Source organism: Jaculus jaculus, chromosome 4, assembly GCF_020740685.1.
Source record: "Jaculus jaculus isolate mJacJac1 chromosome 4, mJacJac1.mat.Y.cur, whole genome shotgun sequence".
Lineage (NCBI taxonomy): Eukaryota > Metazoa > Chordata > Mammalia > Rodentia > Dipodidae > Jaculus > Jaculus jaculus.
This window is the reverse complement of record NC_059105.1, coordinates 119,320,814-119,341,005: the sequence shown is the minus strand read 5'-3', so window position 1 is coordinate 119,341,005 and position 20,192 is coordinate 119,320,814. Positions and strand designations below refer to the sequence as shown.

At 45.5% G+C, this 20,192-nt stretch overlaps 1 protein-coding gene across 4 annotated transcripts in view; it reads left to right on the top strand.

Annotated features, from left to right (window-relative positions):
• The window catches only part of Cracdl (CRACD like), a 161,212-nt gene that overhangs the window by 120,516 nt on the left and 20,504 nt on the right, over positions 1-20,192 (top strand). For all 4 annotated transcript variants that reach the window (XM_045147837.1, XM_045147839.1, XM_045147838.1 and 1 more), the window contains 4 exons: positions 1,315-1,483; positions 8,207-8,342; positions 9,226-9,387; positions 14,186-14,398. In XM_045147837.1, the coding sequence (XP_045003772.1) occupies positions 1,315-1,483; positions 8,207-8,342; positions 9,226-9,387; positions 14,186-14,398 (680 nt within the window). The remainder of the gene's footprint in view (positions 1-1,314; positions 1,484-8,206; positions 8,343-9,225; positions 9,388-14,185; positions 14,399-20,192) is intronic.

The following is a 20,192-nucleotide window of genomic DNA, read 5'->3' as shown; positions in this document are numbered from 1 at the left end:
AAAAAACAAAAACAAAAACTGATGCATGTCTTTAAGAGGCAGAGGTAGGAGGATCACTGTGAGTTCAAGGCCAGCCTGAGACTGCATAGTGAATTCCATGTCAGCCTGGGCCAGAGGGAGACCCTATCTCAAAAAACCAAAGAAATAAAAACTTTTAAAAATGTAAAAGAAAAAGTTGCAAATTCTAATAACCCAGGAGCACAGCAAGGCCACTGCTTCTGCTATGGGGATGGCCACTTGGTCATTTAAAAAATTTATTTATTTATTTATTTATTTATTTACTTGCAAGCAGTGGGGGGAGAAAGTCGGCATACCTGGGCCTCTAGCTGCTGCAAATGAGCTCCAGATGCATGTACTACTTTGTGCATCTAGCTTTACATGGGTACAGGGGAATTGAACCCAGGTTGTTAGGCTTTGCAGGCAAATGCCTTAACCACTGAGCCATCTCTCCAGCCCCAGTCATTTATTTTTAGGAAGGAAAGGGCTTATCTATTTCAGCTTATAGCTCTAGGAGTACAGTTCATCATAATTGGGGACGGCATGGCAGCAGGAGCAAGAGGCCAGCTGATCACATTGCATCTACAACCAGGAAGGACAGGAGGAACGAACAGGTCATTTTTCCCCCAAGAGTTGTTGGCTCACTGGGGTGCTTTGGCACTCACGTGAGCCACTCCTTGCCAGTGAGGCCAAACCTCCTCCAGTTGTCCTTGATGCTGTGACCACACTAGTTGAAGCATTTGATAATCATTATTAAAGTAACTTGGATAAAGAAAATGTGGAATGTAAACACAATAGAATACTCTCCAGCCACTAAAATAGGATCTTATTCATCCTTTGCAGCAACCTAGATGGACATTATATTAAGTGAAATAAGTCCCGTGCCTGCTGAGCCATCTCCCTAGCCCTTAAGATGCAGAAAACAAATTTGCATCTTTCTCAAGTATGTGGAAACTAAATATAAAGTTATGAGAATGAGTAATAGTGATTATGCTGGAGGCTGATGATGCATAGCCAAACACACTTCAACAGGACTAGTCAGTGTGAATGCTCCACAGCACAGTGAGGAGACCGTAGTGCATGGTAACCTATTACACATTTTTGTGAATAACTACAAGGGGGGAGCTTCAAGGCTCCAAACACAACAAAATATAAGCAGATGGAAAGGTTAATGACCCGGTTTTGGTCAATGTATGCTGTATACATGTATGGGAGCTATCTCATTGTAACCCACAAATGCATACAATTATTAATTATGTGTCCCACACCTAACCATTAACACATTCTTGTCATTTGTGTTTCTCTTAATCTGTTTAGGAAAGAAAAAATCCAAATTCAAAACATTTAAGAAGTTGTTTGGGAAGAAGAAGAGAAAGGAATCGCCTTCGTCTGCAGAAAACAGCACCTGGAAACCAAACCAGGCCCAGAGTGAGGTCATCGCCATTGAGTCAGGCCCAGTAGGCTATGACTCTGAAGATGAACTTGAGTAAGCTGGTCTCCGTGGTGGCTTAGAGGGAATATCTGGGCACAGGGGGACTCAAATAAGTGTGTTGGCAACTGACCAGGTTCCTGAGCCTTCTGCCCTCCCCATTAGAGAGGTTCTTCCATACCAGTGTGTTCTCTGCCTTTTCCAGCACAGGCATGGCAAAAGTTGGGGAAAACCCAATGGCATCACTGTTGTGCAGTCAGTGTTGTATTGAAAAATGCCTGCCTCTGAAAGCCAAAAAATAAAAGTGTACAATCACCGTAGGGAAGAGGGACTCCACACGATCCCATATATAGTCCATAGAGGAAGCTGAGGACCTGATCAACACCCAACAGCTGGGAATGTCAGGGTTAGGGTCTGGGCCCCGGTGTAACCGAACTGAAAACAGACATTTCTCTAAACTTAACTGTTGATTCATGGAATGCGAGCACTTTCACTAGGCAGGTGGAGAGAGAAAGGGTTCCTGTCTAATCTTAGAAAATTCATCCAAAAGTGGCAACTGGAAGAACAGACATGCTAGGGATGAACATCTGGGGGCATGGGCTGGAGGGATGGCTTAGTGCTTGCCTGCAAAGCCCAAGGACCCAGGCTTGATGCCTCAGGACTCATGAAAACCAGAGGCACAAGATGGAGCGTGCATCTGGAGTTTGTCTGCAGCAGCTGAAATCCCTGATGCACCAATTCTCTATCTGCCTCTTTCTCTCTCTCTCTCTCTCTCTCAGACAAATTAGTTAATTAAATAATTAATTAAATGTTTTTTAAAAAGAAAATCTGGGGACATTTAATGAGGACATGTTTACTTTTGTGACTTGCATTTCATCAAAATGCCGTTACCATTTGTAACTTCCAGTTAGTACTGTAGTTATTTCTGGGCCGAAAGGAAGAGAGACAGACGTTGCTACTTCAGTTTTTGTGTTTTCTTTTAAATGCTGACCCTCTTGTGTCACAGTAACACTCTTCAGAAAGAATAATAAATCCCTCTGGATTGAGGAGCCCAGCAACTGAGAAGTCGTCTCGTTTGTTTTTAAAGGTGTAGAACTTACACTGGCCACTTGATGGCACCAAATGACTGAAGAGGAAAGATCACAGGGTTTTTTTTTGTTTTGTTTTGTTTTGTTTTTCCTGTTTGTTTTTTTTCTTCACTCTAGGACTAGCTGGGACAGCCCCCAGTAATCTGTGAAGCAGGTGTGGTGGGAATGCGGTGTGCACATTTACGTTTTAGGCACTATGTTCTGAGCCCTTGTGGAGGAAGATTCTGTGGCGGTAATGTTATTAACTGTCACCAATGACTAGCCCCACCTCTTGGCTGGAACACACAGTGCTGGGGTCCCAGAGACAGGCCTGGGAGTGACTCTGCTAGCCTCACACAGAGCACAGCCAGGGCACTGAGGTGGGAGGTGAGCTGGGCGGTTGTGGTGTCCTGCCTCTCACAGAAGCCCAGGAAAGGTGGAGAAAGTCCCTTTGTCTTTCTGTTCTCAGCACCTAGCCGGTAACTGATACTGGTCATACTTAATCCCCATTGACATCAGCTACTAAGAAAAGAAAGGCTGGGCATGGTGGCACATGTCTTTAAATATTTTTTAAAATTCCATTAAACCTAATAACTCTTAAGAACTTTTCCTCAGAGATGAGGGAAACCGTTTAAGAATCTAAGGTGGCCATGTCTCCAAGAGCTTATGAACTGTGTAGAGGTAGATCTGTATATGAGACCTGAGTTGATTACGGCTGCTTGCTTGGTGATTTACATTATAATCACTACTATTTACGTTGTGATGATTCATGCTTCCCACTCATTACAACCAAAACTTCTAAGGAAAACACAAAATAATCAAGTACTGTTAGACCCTCAGGGACAAAAGAATATTACAGATATATTTTGGAGTGAAGTCAAAATAGTAGCTGCAAAACGGAAAGTTTTGTTTTTAATGTTTGTTGTGTTTTTACAGAGTGGAAATATAATTTAATAAAACTTCAGGTACAATCTTGTCTTTTTGGACAGAGGACATGGAAAAGTAGTCCTAGAGGCCAAGAATAAGAGAATCACAGGGCAGAGGCCTAGAGAGAATGATTCCCTAATTCTATGTGTGAAGCCACATAGTTCACAGCCAGCATAAAGAATACATAGACAATTGAATGACAGCCAATTGTCTGCCCAGAGATAGTAAACTAATTAGCAGTGGAATCAGCACACACCTTTAGTCCCAGCAGAGGCAGAGGTAGGAGGATCACTGTGAGTTCAAGGCCACCTTGAGACTACATAGTGAATTCCAGGTCAGCTAGGGGTAAGGCAAGACCCTGCCTTGAAAAACAAACAACCAAAAAAGAAAACATTAGAGCTGGCTGTGGTGGCACACACCTTTAACCTCGCCACTCCTACCACACAGAGGTAGGAGGATCACTGTGAGTTAGAAAACATCCTAGGACTACAGATTAAGTTCCAGGCCAGCTTGGGCTCCAATGAGACCCTATCTGAGGATGGGAGTGGGAGGGAGGGAAGAAAGGAGGGAAGGAAGAAGATTAGGGTCTGAGCTGTGAGATGGCTCAGTAGTTACAGGCACTTGCTCTGCAAGCCTGATCACCTGAGTTCTATCCCTAGCATCCACATAAAGTCTGACACAGAGCAACCCATGTATTTGTAACATCAACATACCTACGGCAATGGGAGACAGCCAGGAGAATCTCAAAGCTGGCCTATCCTGCAGCAAAAAACAAGAGACCCTATCTCAAAGAAGGAGGAAGGAGAGGACAGCAACCCCGAGATTGTCCTCTGACCTCTACATCTACACCATACAATACACACACCTTTTTTTTTTCCCCTGAGGTAGGGTCTCACTCTAGTCCAGGCTGACCTGGAATTCACTATGGAGTCTCAGGATGGCCTTGACTCACGGTGATCCTCCTACCTCTGCCTCCCAGGTGCTGGGATTAAAGGCATGTGCCACCACACCCGAAACAACTTTTTTTTAAATAAAAAGAAAGGGAAAAGATTAAGGATAGGGCATGATGAAGCCTAAGGTAACAATGATATTTTTCAAGAGCAGCACCAAGGAGGCAGCCATCCTTTAGCTTCTATGTGGTTCATGTGTTTAGTGCTGCATAGCCCATGTTGGGCCCTGTGGAATCAAGTCGATACCTGTTTATCACATCTGTGTCTGTCTGGTGTCTCTCAATCTATGTGATCTACACACACACACACAAGACATATACACAAACCCCTTTGTCCTGCTTTCTCTATATGACTTTCTCAATTTCTTGTAAACTCATGTTGATCTCGAAGTGTGATGAGATTTAGGTTCAAGATAATGCAGGTATGTTCTTCTGTCCTTCTTGTGTCAGGAGACAAGTGCTTTCTGGGGGGCTTACATCTAGTGAGCTGTGGCTGATTCCTGGACCCCAAGCGTGGCACTGAGATCCCTCCACCCGCCATCACCTGATGCTTGTAACACCTGGGGATGATTCATTACTTCATTAAAAATGGTGGCTTTTCTAATTCCATCATTTATTATTCATGGGCTGGGGAGATGGATTAGTATATAAAGCACTGTCTAGCAACTCAAGTGAGTACCTGAGGTTGGATTCATGAACCCCATGTAAAAACTGGAAGCTGTGGTAGGCTTTTGCAATCCTGGTGCACTTATGACTAGAAGGGAGGCACAGACAGGAGAATTTCCTGGAAGCTTCCCAATGCAACAGTGAACAGAGACCCTGCCATAAGGCAGACGGTGAGGACCAGCCCTAAGGATACACTGATCTGTGTGTCTTCTGACCCCCACACTTGCTATGGCACAAATGCAAGTGCACGCATGTGTACACACACACACACACACACACACGTAAATAAATATCTTATTTGCACTAGCTAGATTTCTTCTTTGAAGAACTTCCTTTGCCACCACTCTTGGCCTAAAATTAGGCCTCTGTTTTCTAGTTGTAGATTGCTTTACTTTTCTTTTTGTTTGGTTTTTGTCTTTTATTATTATTTTGTTTCTTATATATTTATTTTATTTATTAAATGGCAAGTGTATGTGCCTTTGACTGTTTCTAGTTCTTTCCTTTTGTGTAAGGGAAACCACCATCATGCATTTGTTGCTGAGCTGATTTTCTTTATAAAATGTTAGCAAGCACACACACATGTTCCCATATATTGACACATGTCTTCATCCCCTCTCCTCAAACACAGCTGACATACCATGAACATTGTTCTGCTCTTTGTTCTGGTTCAGTATCATCTAGCCAGCCTATGTCAGTGCAGGTTCTCCTTGCCCACTTGGTCAGCTGCAGAGTCCCCCATCAGATTTTTGTTTATTTAATTAGACACCCACTGAAGGACACGTGGGTCATTTCCCATTTTATAGATGTTGCTACAGTGCATGTGGCCTTTTGTGTCTTTTCAGAGGCCTCCTCAGGTTTCATGCTCCTTTTTAATCCCTGGGTGGAGATGTTTGGACAGCAGTGTGGTTCACAGGGGCTGGCCTCAAGCTGTTGATTGTGAGAGGAAAATGTGTGTGTGATCTTTGTATTAAGAGCTGACATTGGTGCATTCCTTCTGGTAACCATAGACTCCCACTTGCAACCTTTTTATTGTAGGCTAAAAGCTAAATTAAAACCTAGTATGGGAGCTGGGCGTGCTGGCTCATGCCTTTAATCCCAGCATTTGGGAGGCAGAGGTAGGAGGATAACCATGAGTTCAAGGCCACCCTGAGACTACATAGTGAGTTCCAGATCAGCCTGGGTTAGAGTGAAACCTTACCTCGAAAAAAAAACAAAAAAAAAGGAAAAAAGAGCCAGCCATGGGACACATACCTGTATCCCCATACTGGGCGGTAAAAGCAGGAGGATCAGAAATTCAATGTTGTCCTTAGCTACCCAGCAAGCTTGAGGCCAGTTTGGGCTATGCAAGACCCTATCCCAAAAAAGGAAAGAGTGAGTGAAATGGAGAGAAAGAGGAAGGAAATAAAAACAAAAAACTTTGAAGGCTGGAGAGATGACTCAGTGCTTAAAGGTGATTGCTCACAAAGCCCGCAGGCCCAAGTTTGTTTCCCCAGTACCCATGTAAAGCCAGATGCACAAAGTGATGCATGCCTTTGTAGTTTCTTTACACTGGCAAGAAGCTCTGGTGCTCCCATTCTCACCCATTTTCTTTCTGTGTCAATAAATAAATAAATTAAAATTTTTTTGTTTTTATTTATTTATTTATTTATTTGAGAGCAACAGAGAGAGGGAGAGAGAATGGGCACGCCAGGGCCTCCAGCCACTGTAAACGAACTCCAGACACATGCACCCCCTTGTGCATCTGGCTAACGTGGGTCCTGGGGAATTGAGCCTTGAACTGGGGTTCTTAGGCTTCATAGGCAAGCGCTTAACCGCTAAGCCATCTCTTCAGCCCATAAATATTTTTTTAAAGGAAGAAAAACAACTTTAATTAAAAGGAAACACCATTGTACTGGGAATATAACTCTGTGGTCGAGAGCTTGCCTAGAATGTGTGAGATCTTAAATTCATACCACAAAAAAAGGAAGTATCACTAGCCAACACAATTTGATCTGAATGCTGGGGGTGGGTCAGGGTGGGGCTAGTATGCACAAGATGTCCTGTGGAAGCAAAGGTGGCTTTCCTTCCTTCACCACTGGTCTCAGTCATCTCCTTCCACCTATTATTCAGGCTACTAGGAAAGTCTGACCACTAATTCCCACATCCTCTGAGGACATTTTATGAATCTCCCCTGCATTTGGTTCCAAATCAGATCCCTAGGCTCTGGGCTGGAATGGTGATTGATGAAGCCTGCTGCATAAGCCCAGGTCATGCAGGTCATAAAAACAAGGTGCTCCTTTACTGATATGCAGTTCTCCATCAAGTGAGCCATATGTGTGTGTGTGGACGATCTTAGGGCCATGTTTCTGTCAGCGGGTCCCTCAGCTGCTGTGCAAACACAGCTCCAGCTCACCAAGGTGTGGCATGTTGACCCACAGTCTACAATCTCATCCTCTCAGGATATCCAAGACAGATTTCTGCAGAGCTCAGCCAGTGCCAACCTTTCCATTTGCAGGCTTGTTGAGGACCTTATACCACCTAATCAGACCTTGGGGTTTCCACTAATCAAAAGATTTTCAGGGGGCTGGGCATGGTGGTGCATGCTTTTAATCCCAGCACTCAGGAGGCAGAGGTAGGAGGATCGCCATGAGTTTGAGGCCACCCTGAGACTACATAGTGAATTCCAGGTCAGCCTGAGCTAGAGCGAAACCCTACCTAGGAAAACAAAAAAGATTTTCAGGGGGCTGCAGAGATGGCTTAGTGGTTAAGGCGCTTGCCTGCAAAGCCAAAGGACCCAGGTTTGACCCCTCAGGACCCACCTAAGTCAGATACACAAGGGGGCGCATGTGTCTGTAGTTCTTTTGCAGCTGCTGGAGGCCCTGGTGTTCCCATTCTCTCTCTCTCTCTCTTTCTCTCTCTCTCTCTCTTTCAACCTGCCTATTTCTGTATCTCTCTCTCAAATAAATAAAAATATTTTTTTAAAAAAGATTTTCAGCTCTCTTAGGAAAACACCCTTCTGCAGAATGCTCCTAAATGTAGCCTGTGATATTTGACAATGGTGAGGATAAACAGGGCGACTGCAAACCATGTACAGCTAATGTAGGACCCACAGCTCCTCCACCTCCCTTCTTACTTTGAGTCTCCTGGGGTCAGTGAGGAATTAATAAGCTTATAGTGGTTCTTTTATCCTAGGGAGTCCAGAGGCACATTGGGCAGCCGGGCCCTTTCACACGATAGTATTTTCATTCCTGAATCTGGACAGGACCCTGCTCGGCCTGTGAGAGTATTTTCCCAAGAAAATGTGTGTGACCGGATTAAGGCTTTGCAGGTAAGCATTGACTTGGCAGTGTCACATGACATGTATGTCAGATGTTAATCTGGAAGTGTCTAAGTGATTTCAGCTTGGTTGACATATTTTAAAATAGATTCACAGAGGTTGGAGAGAAGGCTTAACAGTTAAAGACTTGCTTGCAAGCCTGTGGGCCTGAGCTCAAGTCCCCAGCACCCATGTAAAGCTGGACACAAAGTGTCTCATGGGTCTGTAATCCCAACACATCTATGGCAATGGGAGGCAGAGCCAGGAGATTCCAGAAGCACATGGGCCAGCCAGACTGGCAGCAAAATGAGACCCTGTCTCAAGGAAGGAAAAGAGAACAAAGATCCTGAAGAGGTCCTCACACCTACACACACACACACACACACACACACACACATACACACACACACTGGCACATGTGTGCCCATATACACACAAACACACACAGACAAATCAATTTTTTAAAAAATAGATTCACAGGCACTTTGCTATTCTCCTAAGGCATACAAGTTAGTTATATCTGGATTTTATTTTTATTTATTTGCAAGCAGGAGGGGTTGGGAGGAGAGGGAGAGAGAGAATAGGTATGCCAGGGCCTCCAGCCATTGCAAATGAACTTCAAATACATGTGCCACCTTGTGCATGTGGCTTTAACTGGGCACTGAAGAACTGAACTTTGGTCGTTGGATTTTAACTCACTCTACACGTTACTTCCTTATGAGCAAGAGGGGCAGCAGTGAGAAAGCTGGCAGCAGGCTCTCGCTCAGCTCAGTGCTCCGTCCCACACAAGGGCTCTTGAGAGAATTCTTGAGTGAAAGAGTCAAGCAGGAAAGTTTATTGGTTGCTGTATTGCTGGTGAAAATACTAAGAGCAGATGTTCTTTATTTCAATCTAGTTAAAAATACAGTGCAATGTGAAAATGGGGCCACCACCTCCCGGGGCCCTTCCCACCAAGCGAGCAGATGATACTGGCATGAGCTCTGAGGATGACGGGCTGCCCCGGAGCCCCCCAGAGATGTCCTTGCTACATGACGTGGGTCCCAGCACAACCATAAAGGCAAGTGGAGTCTACATCAATGAACATTGCCATCCACACCTGTCAATAAGCATAGCTAGGACTCTGGGACCCCTGTGTGCCCACTTCCCCACCCTCCCACATCAAGTGAGGGAGGCCTGCAGCCACTCAGGTCACTGGAGGCCACGACCTACTCTTGGGCTATTTATTTTAATTCTTAGAGAAGAAATTCAGGTCTGATTAGGAGATGTGGTTTTGGTGATGTTTTTCGTGGCCGTGCAGTAGGTCTGATACAATCTGCTGTGTACCTTGTCTTTCTTGTCTGAGCAGATGCCCAGATCCAGAATCCCACTTAAAACACGAGAGATACCTTGATGTTACCTCTGTTCTCGTATTGGCCAAAGAAGAGAACAATAAATGCTTAATAGTATTTACTTTTGGCTCCATGTCCAAGTCATGACTCTGAGAACCTGTTGGTTTAGGGATGGCAATGTGAGACTTGTGTCTGGTAAGCAGGGAGGCACAAAAAGGTTGACAAGCAGAGAGGGGTTTATGACCTCAGCCAAATTGAGGAAATGGCCCCAAATATTGCCCTCCCCACAGATGCCAAGAGGAGGACCCTGAGCAGTTAGCTCCTTCTCTTGCACAATCACTCATGCTCATTTGAGCTATTTTTTTTTATTATGGTGAGAACATTTGCATCCTTATAATGCCTTCATACGTCTATGATAAAAACATATGGTCATTTTCTCCATGTACATAAGTCAAGTTATGTTGATACTTGAAAAACAAATAAAAGCCAAAGTTCATGTTTTACTGTACCTGCTCAAGGCATCCTGGGATCATGTTCGCTACTGGCCTGGCCAAGGGGTTGCTCACGGTGAGGTTGTGGACTTGTAGTCCGTATTGCTCTGAGTTATATTCAGTAACTATTTCAGCTTGGCTCAGAAGTCCCTTCAACACCTAATCATTTTGTGTGGTTGTGGAATCCCAGAGAGAGGATCACTGGTGACAGATCAGGATTGTGATAGGGTCAAGTTTAAGTTAGTCCAGGGCCAGGGGCTCCCATGGAACTGGTGACAGAATTACTATCCAGAATTTGGCTGTAGGGTGAATAAATCCCTGCTCATTACATGAGTGTAATCTGAGGACAGTGAACTTCCCACACCTGCTGTCCAGCCTCAAGAAGGACTAGAGGATGAAGAAGGAGGCCTGGCCTGTTGCCAGACCCTGTGGAGTCAATACTGCACCCATGACCACCTTGATACTCCCATATACAGTTTTGTTGTCCTCTTCCCAGAAGAGGCCATGTGGAGGAGGACACCTGTTGGAAGCTGCCTTTGGATTCATTACTTAGTGCCTTCCTGCCCCGTGAGTCTCTGACCTTCTCAAAATGCTACTTCTCTGGTGTAGGTGAGACAGGCAAGAGGGAGGCAGACTATTTCTGACTCTATTCATTGAGCAAGCCCTCTCCAAACCTGCTTAGCACCGTGATGCACAAATTCTGGTTAGCTAAGTGGTGGCCCCTCGTTCTGTGCCAGCTCTGACCTTGTCCTTTACTCTCATGGCTATTACTTTGTTTTTCTTAAGTTCTGAGGTTTTATTAGTTATTAGGTAGGCCAGCTTCATAGGAAACTAAACTCTGGGCCATCATTGCATGTTGGCTCAGAAAGTTTTCTGTACACAGGTGACTGAAGGAAAAACAATTGTGCCTTTAAGAATGTGCTTACATAACACAGGGTGTTTGGTATAATGACTCCTTAAATCCCAAAAGAATGCAATTGTTTACTTTTCTCCTGTGTGACACCTCCCCCAACCTCACATGCTTGACAGAGAAACTTAGATTATTGTGAAAGAAAATGACATCTTTAATAGCAACAAATAGTTGTTGACATAACTAGGGTGATATTTTGTGGCAGCACAAGTTTTTCAGATAATATGTGGAATTATTTTCAAACTCATTGCTACATGAGTCAACAATTGATGAACCTTTACCTGGTGACTGCAGTTAAAGGTATGTCTAGGGCTGGGTGTGGGGCTCTGTGCTGCAGTGCTTGCCTAGCTAGCATGCACAAGACCCGAATTCAATATCCAGCACTTAAAAAAGCAGTATACCTAACTGCCCATATTCTAGGTCCTCTGCTGTTTAGATCTTACACAGATTGAACACATCTTAGAATCTGTGTTTCAGAGGTCTTTGGGAAGAGTGAGTGAGATTGGATATGTCACTGTCTCCTCTTCCCAACAGGCCTGGTGAGCTTCTCTCCACCTGTTGCTGTGGCCTGCTAGCCCTAATTCACATCTGATGGAGGTCCCCTTGTGTACCGCCATCAGTCCCTTCCTGATTTTTTAAAAATATTTTTTGTCCATTTTTATTTATTTATTTGAGAGTGACAGAGAGAGAGGGAGAGAAAGAGACAGATAGATAGAGAATGGGCGCTCCAAGGCCTCCAGCCACTGCAAACAAACTCCAGACGTGTGCGCCCCCTTGTGCATCTGGCTAACGTGGGTCCTGGGGAATCGAGCCTCTAACTGGGGTCCTTAGGCTTCACAGGCAAGCGCTTAACCGCTAAGCCATTTCTCCAGCTCCCTTCCTGCTTTTGAGGACAAACACTGGAAATCAACCATTACCCATGGTCATCCTTAAAAGTTTCTGAACCCCAAGCCGTTCCCTCTGGGTCCTTTTAGCCACATTTCTCACAACAAAAGGCCACAGATTAGCCTTTTAAATCCTCCTCTTTCAGAATCATCTAGAAGCACAGACATTTGAGTGACAGGTAGCAAGCTAAGCAGGCATGAAGGCTTTCTGGATGTCTGTCTGCCCACCCATGAAAATGCAAGCCAACTTTCCCCAGAAATCACCCTGTGAATCTGATCTCTGATAAGAGGCAAAACTCCAGTCTCTGCAACCCCAGAAACCTTCAGAACAACAGCAGAAACAGGGCTAAGAGTTGTGAAGCCAGGAGAGTTGAGTTCTCTGGCAAGATCTACTGTGACATCAGTCCAGAGCTTAGTCACTGACAGAGGCCAGGGAACTTAACCAAAATGCTACCCTTTGGCCTCAACGCCCCACCTAGGGGCTAGAGTGGAACAGAGCTCAGCACCACCTGCCCAGGCAGCATCAATACAAGGAGACCCATGTGAAGAACAGCAGGGACTGTCCACCCTGTGGAGCCTTTGCAGTGTTGGGCTTATACAGCCCATGTTCTCACCAATGATGTAATTGTTCTTATCCATGGAGTCATTGTATTTGTAAAGCAGTTTATCTCGTCTGTCCTCATGAGTCCCAGGCAGTGAGGGAAAAACATTTTTAAAGTTTATATTCATGGTTTCTCTAGACAAGGGCAAAATTAAGGATTCTGTATGATTTTGAAATATGTATGTCCTGCCTGTGACTCTTAAGGAAGATTAACTGAGGAAGGCATTACTTGTCTAATCTAAGGCGACTTCCCAAGTCATCAGAAGAAGCCAAAGCCTGGGGCGCAGGTGGATCCAGGGCCAGGAGTCCTCCCGGTTATTATTACAACTTCTTTAATGCTTTATCCCCATAACTACCTCAGTAGCTGAGAGAGAAAAACAGATCATATCTGCTTCCTAATCATTATCCCTCATTTTGGTAATTATCTTCTTTCAGCTTATAGGTATAAACACTAGACTTTGCATAGTAAAGGACCTTTAGGTGAACAGGGAAAAGAAGTTGTCTGAGGCCAATTCCTTTGCAATATAGACCCGAGTCTGAGCCTATCTCTAATAATGTTATTTGGTTTGGCGAAGGTTGCTGGGGACCTGCTCTGTGCAAGGCTCCAGGGTTAAGGAAAAGAACCTAGGCAAGACACACCCATGGCACTGGGATCTTGAAATCAGGAGACAGCATTGGCATCTTGTTTGCTACCTCTTTCCTAAAGAAACTGGTTTCAGGGAGCCATTCTCCATCACTCTGTGGTGAGTGAAATTAGGTGCTTGAGTTAAAGTGGAAACCTGACACTAATGCTGAGGACTGTGCTCAAATTGGAATGTATGCTTGTAAGGTTTATTTGAAGATGTCAAGGTTGTTCTCAAAGTGCAGCTCATGCCAGACTCTCCCTCTGTGCCCTGCCCTGCCTGGGGCTGCATGTGCTTTTGGTGCTCAGTGCTTCACTGGCACACATTGTTGCAGAACAGTCCACTGAGGCTGCACTCCATGAAGGGGCCCCCCATGTTTGGCAGGCAGGTGCCTTAGGGTGTCACCCTCATTCTTCCACATGCCTGCCCAAGCCCTCTTCCTCCTTGGCAATACATTTGCTTTTTGCTGACTGTGATCTCCTCCCCACTGAGGTGTGAGCTAGTAATATCTCTGTAACTCACCAGATGGTCACGTAAAACCAGACTTCTTCATAAGGATGAATAAGGCCTTTCAGAATGAACAAAGAAGGCATCAGTGATGGAACGCTGGGCAGAGGGCTTGGCACTGCCAGTGCCCCAGACCCCTGAAGCCCTACCTTTGGACCACAGACTTGGTTTCCAGAAAGAGAAGCCGGTGTTTCTGCTCTTGGAGACACTAGGCTAGTCTGTTTCATGGTGAAAGCAGTTGTGGGGAGGGGAGAACAATCTTCATGATAAGGGAGCCTGGCCACAGCTCTTTGCATGGCCTTGAGTTTGGCCTAACAGTTTGCAACTGTGGCTATGGACTCTAAAGAAGTATCCTAGAGTGTTCCTGTCAAGAGCCAACTGAAGGTATTCCTCAGCGGGTAGAGCCCAGAGATGGCATGAGAGCATAGCAAAAAGAGAGTAGATGGGTCTACTGTGCCCATCTCTTGTTACAAAATTAATGCTTGATGTATTTGCTCCTTGTCCCATGAAGATCTCTTTAGTGTCCTCATCCCGGCCACAATCTCCAGACCACACAAGCAATGCCACTGTCTCCTCTCAGACCTTGGACAGCAGCCTGGCACCTGTGGCTGACTTCAGCCACCCTCCGGAATTCTCGTCCTGCCTGGACAACTCTGCAGCTAAGCACAAGCTCCTGGTGAAGCCCCGCAACCAGCGGTCAAGTAAAATGAGGCGTCTGTCTTCGGTAATTGCCCTTCCTCCTCTGCATGCGGGTGGGGCTAGTAGGCATGGAAACCCTCATCCCCTGCTCCACATCTCTCCCACCCACTGCACTCTCTCACACCCTTCTGAGCACCCCCCCCCCCACAGTGGATGGGACCACACCATGAAAGCTAGACATGCTCATCTTTTTCAGCATACATCACGTGTCTCTCCCTGGTAGAAGCTATCCCACTCTCACATTCATCCTCACATTCATTTGTTCATTCCACAAACACTTATCAGCAATTTGCTGTGTACTATGCTAAGCCACCACTGACCCTGAACCCCTCCTAGCCTGACGGGTCTTAGATGCTTCATCCCTGGAGAAGTTAAGGGACAGGCCGAGGGACTAGCCTGGCCACAGAGAATGACAAATCCTGAGAAAGACTTATAAACTAACTTCCTCCTTCAACTCCCATCCAGACGTGATCATGGGTGTTGATAAAGATGTCAGGACAGGGCTGGAGAGATGGCTTAGCGGTTGAGCGCTTGCCTGTAAAGCCTAAGGACCCCGGTTCAAGGCTCGGTTCCCCAGGTCCCACGTTAGCCAGATGCACAAGGGGGCGCACGCGTCTGGAGTTCGTTTGCAGAGGCTGGAAGCCCTGGCGCGTCCATTCTCTCTCTGTCCCTCTATCTGTCTTTCTCTCTGTGTCTGTCGCTCTCAAATAAATAAATAAATAAATAAATAAATAAATAAATAAATAAAAAAGATGTCAGGACAAATTGCCTCAGCTAGAGACAGTGAGCCAGCCACACTCAGGTTTCAGAAGCTCTCTGAAGAGAGTGAGTTTTTTGGGGGGCATGAGGGCAGTGCTTTGTAAACTCAGATCCCCAGGACTGGCTTTTGCAGGAATTAATGTCTGAGAAAGACACAGGTGGGTTACCATCATACAGTGTGCTACCTAGGGACCAGGGCAGTGTGCTGTGGTAGCCTGCATGCTGTGGGGACTTGAGTGTGATCAAAACTCCAGGCTTACCTGTGCTTATGTGGAGTGGAGACACAGGGCCAGGGCCAGCCCCTGCTGAGCACGAGCCTGTGTCTGCCGCCTGTTGAGATGTCCTTTGCTCTGACAGGGAGCATAGATAACTAGCCATAGCCACAGTCTGGCCAGCATTTGGTGACACATACTCCAAGTAGAATGTAATGCTCCCTCTCACTGCCCTGTAGGCAGAACTGCAGCCCTTTTTCTTTAGTTTTGAACTTGACTTTATTCTTAAAACAGAAAATCAGATTTGTCAGTCTGGGGAAACATGTAAACATAGTCGTTTATTGGTTTAAACTATATTATTTCTGTATTTCTTCTCTTCCTTTTCCCCTTCCCTGTTTGGTAGGGAATAGGCATGGCTATCCCAAGTTCTCAGAGGTGTCCATCTTTTCACAGTTGGTCAGCAATCTCCCCCCCCCCCCCCGCATTGACTGTTGGAACTATGTTGGAGGCATCTGTCCATTGGTATCCACAGCTCCCTCTATCCTTTCGTACTGAGGTCACTTCCCATGGGCCTTCCTTGTGCCCTGGCCCATCTTAGGCAAGGGATTGGAGTATTTCCAGATGCAACCATACTAGTCAGGGCTGGGAAAGATCTTCATGCTGCCTCTCTGCTGCCTTCACACCACAGGGCACTTTGGATTCCACTGGACAGTGAGGTCCTACTTTCTCCTCTCTTTTGATCCCTTATAATAACTGAAGCCTAATTCTCTATCCTTCATTCCCTCTCCCACCCCAAGCATCTACTCCACTCCCTTCCTGTCTTCTGCTGTCCTTGCCTGTCCATACATTCTCAATGGTGCCTACAGGGTGTAAACTGTAGTCAGTGACATTGAGAATATAAATCTTTTTGGAGTTCTAGAACAAAAAGGGGGAAATAATAATAAAAATACATGTGTATGTGTGTGTGTGTTTGTATCCTCCATCTTGAATAGTAAAACCTTTGCTATCAAGACTGATATTTACTACAAATTTGTGTGAAATTGAAAAGCTTGAGTACATGTAACTAAGCCTATCTGCCCCTACCCAGCAAAGGTAGGGGAGGACGGTTGCTAGTTATTACCTCAATGTTTTACCCTGCCACACTGAACCACAATCTGAGGGTGACTCTAGATGCAGTGGAAGGGGAATGTCCATAAACATTTATACCCACAGCTCAATATACCACTTGGTCCTCAGCCCAAGCCAGGCAGTGCCAGTAATAGAGAATATTGTCAACTCTATTTAATACAAGCATTGTGATCGGATGGCTAGCTTGGGTCTGCTGGCTGGATGAGCTGCAAATGCATGACTGGAAGCTCAGAGACTGACTGATGCCCCTGTCTGTTCATTGGTTGGCAGTGTCCTCTGCCCCAAGTTGAGAGCATACTGAACCATGGAGCTATCTTTCTAGCAAGATGAGCCAAACGAGCTGCTGGCCACAATAGAATCTTCATCTTGTACAGGCTGAGCACGAAGCTCCCTCATTGCTTCTTCCTTGGGGTGTTTCCAGGGTGATAAACCATTGTGAGGACCCTGAGGAGGAGATGTCAAGCTATGGAGTTGGTGGACATAATGTACTCTCTGGCAGTGCGAGGCCCTAAGCTCCTGTAGCGACTCACAGAACCTGGACCAGGCAGTTTTTCTCCCCTCAAGGACTCTACTCAGTATCTGAGTCCACCCTTTGGAGACTGTACTTCATACCCACCTTCATCCTGCCCTGTCCCTCCATAGTTACCACCAATGGCTTGGCCAGGAGGAGTCCTGTCCACACTGCTCCCCAGTGTTCTGCTGTATTGGCCTGAATTCTGTGACTGATGGTTTCAAGCCATGACCCACACCCTAAAGAGCCCACAACAACAATCATTTTCTGTAGCAGCAAAAGGCCAGTCGTGTGGCAGAATGAAGAACCTGCAGCTTGGGAAAGTTCTTTGTACTTTCTGTGTATGAGCATGCACGTGCTCGCAACATTTTTTGAAATCTAAGATAAGAGGATTGTACATTTTGGCAAAAATTAGCCCAGTCTTCCTGTGATCTCTTAGCAAGCAAATACCAGCTAGAAAATGCTAAAATAACTGCCTGGGGGTGACGGATTCCCCCCACAAAAAAATAAAAATAAAACAACAAAATCTAACATGCCTGGGTGTCCATATTCCACTTTAGAAAATAGAAGGACTAAACACTGTTAATCCAACAGCCTGAGTGATTCCCAAGGTCTGATGTCATGAACATTTTTTTTAATTTTTTTTTATAATTTTATTTATTTATTTGAGAGTGACAGACACAGAGAGAAAGACAGATAGAGGGAGAGAGAGAGAGAGAGAGAATGGGCGCGCCAGGGCTTCCAGCCTCTGCAAACGAACTCCAGATGCGTGCGCCCCCTTGTGCATCTGGCTAACGTGGGACCTGGGGAACCGAGCCTCGAACCGGGGTCCTTAGGCTTCACAGGCAAGCGCTTAACCGCTAAGCCATCTCTCCAGCCCCGTCATGAACATTTTAAAAGAACCAACCTCAGTATCACAACTTTTAGGTTATTCTCATATATTATGTTTGAATAACCTGCGCCTACATTTATCACCTTTTTTTTTTTTCCTGAGAGGAAGAATTGACTGTGAAAGAGAGGAAGCTAGACAAGACTCTGAATGCCAGAGGCTTTTCACAGACCATGTAAGGGTGTCAAGTGCTTCAGAAAGCCAGAGAAGGGAGAATCATATGCTCAGCAAGGTTGCCTAGAGAAGGTAAAGTTTGAAACAGCCCTTAGGGGAGTTGGTAGAATGTCCTAGAAGTACAAAGTAGGAGGCAGTTCTCAGCCCCAGCATCTGATCCAGTGGTGGAGTCCCATTTTGACCTGAGTAGAGAGTTGGAGAAACCAAAGAATGTAAGACTTTAAATTTAGCTGAACTATTTAGATTTTATTCTATAAGCCACAGTTAGCAATTGACCACATTGGACATAATATAATTTGACCTTTTAAGAAAACCTCTGGCTTTGCTATGGGGGAGCATTCTGGAGAGTGGTGATGTAGAAAATTGGCTTAGAGGCTATGGTGGTTTGATTCAGGTGTCCCCCATAAATTTATGTGTTCTGAATGCTAGTGTTCCCAGCTGATGTCAATTGGAAATTAAAGCCTCCTGGAGGCGGTATATTGTTGGGGGCAGGCTTATGGGTGTTATAGCCAGTTTCCCCATGCCAATGTTTGACACGCTCTCCTTTCCTGTTGTCCACCTTATGTGGGCTAGGGGTGATGTCCACCCTCTGCTCATGCCATCGTTTTCCCCTGCTATCGTGGAGCTTTCCCTCAAGCCTGTAAGTCAAAATAAACCTCTTTTTCCCACAAGCTGCTCTTGGTTGGGTGATTTCTGCCAGCAATATGAACCTGACTACAACGGTAAAGTTGGTACCGAGATTTGCTGCCAGACACCTGTGTGGCTTTGGCCTTTTGGAGCTGATTTTCAAGAGGAATGTGGAAGGATTTGAAACCTTAGCCTAAGAGATGCCTTGCAGTGCTGTAAGTACAGCTTGATGGACTGTTCTGGTCAGAGTTGAAAGACCTGAATGCAGTAAGAACTATGGACTCTGAGGCTTGGTTTATGAGGGTGAGAAAGAGCTTTACTTGGACTGGGCTAGCAGTTTGTATGAGAAGCTTGCTCTTATGCCCATGTCCTGAGAAGTTGTGCAGGGCTGCTTTGCGTAGAAATGAACTGGTGTGAGCAGAGGGATATGGCGCAGGAAAAAACAAAATCTTTGGGTGAACTGCTGCTCATTCAGCTGCAATTGAGAGATTACAACCTTTGAGATTGGGCCAGCTGATCTGATCTGCATTGGGGCAACAGGAAGAATGTAGACTCTTTTGAAGAGGTCTGAGTGCTCAAGGAGTGTCCTGTTCTTCAAAGTCTGCTTTATTCCTCCCAGATTAACAAATTGGCATCCCACCTGGTATTGTGGATTACAAGAAATGCAGGAAAGAGAGGGTCATTGAATTTGCAATGTGGTCTTGTGTTTTGGAAATGGCGATGGGCAGTGTGACGCAGGTTTGCTGGATGCCTGCATGGAGACCCAATGGTGCTGTGAGGATGAACTGTGGATTGCAGTAGAGACCCAGTGGAGATGCCGGGACCATGCCAAGGAGAGCAGCTGGCCCCAGATGAAGTTTTCCAGGACTGTGAGTAGCCTAGCTGGAGGGGTGGAATTGGAACTCCAGAGACTTGTTGCTGGTTAGAATTATTGGACTTGGAGACTTTTCACTGACTAGAGTTGTTGGACTTGGAACTACAGAGTTTGATTTTTGCCCTGTTTAAATCTTGTGTTGGTTGAATATTCCTTAGCTATGTCCAGTGCCATCTTTTACAGTATGAGTGTTTATTTTGTGCCATCATGGGTTTGGGGGGGATTTTTTTGGTTTTATGGCTTGGATTATGGGGATGTTTGAACATCATTAGGATTGACAAAAACTATAGGGACTTTTAAAGTTGGACTGAATGCATTGCATTTTACGTCATGGATGGTTATCAGTTTATGGGGGCCAGAGGCAGAATGTAGTAGTTTGATTCGGGTGTCCCCCATAAACTTAGGTATTCTGGACGCTAGTCTCCCCAGCTGATGTCAATTGAAAATTAAAGCCTCCTAGAGGTGGTGTATTGTTGGGGGTGGGCTTATGGGTGTTATAGCCAGTTTCTCCATGCCAGTATTTAGCACACTCTCCTGTTCCTGTTGTCCACCTGTTTTTGGCCAGGTGGTGATATCCACCGTCTGCTCATGCCATCGATTTCCCCTGCTGTCACGGAGCTTCCCCTCAAGCGTGTAAGCCAAAAT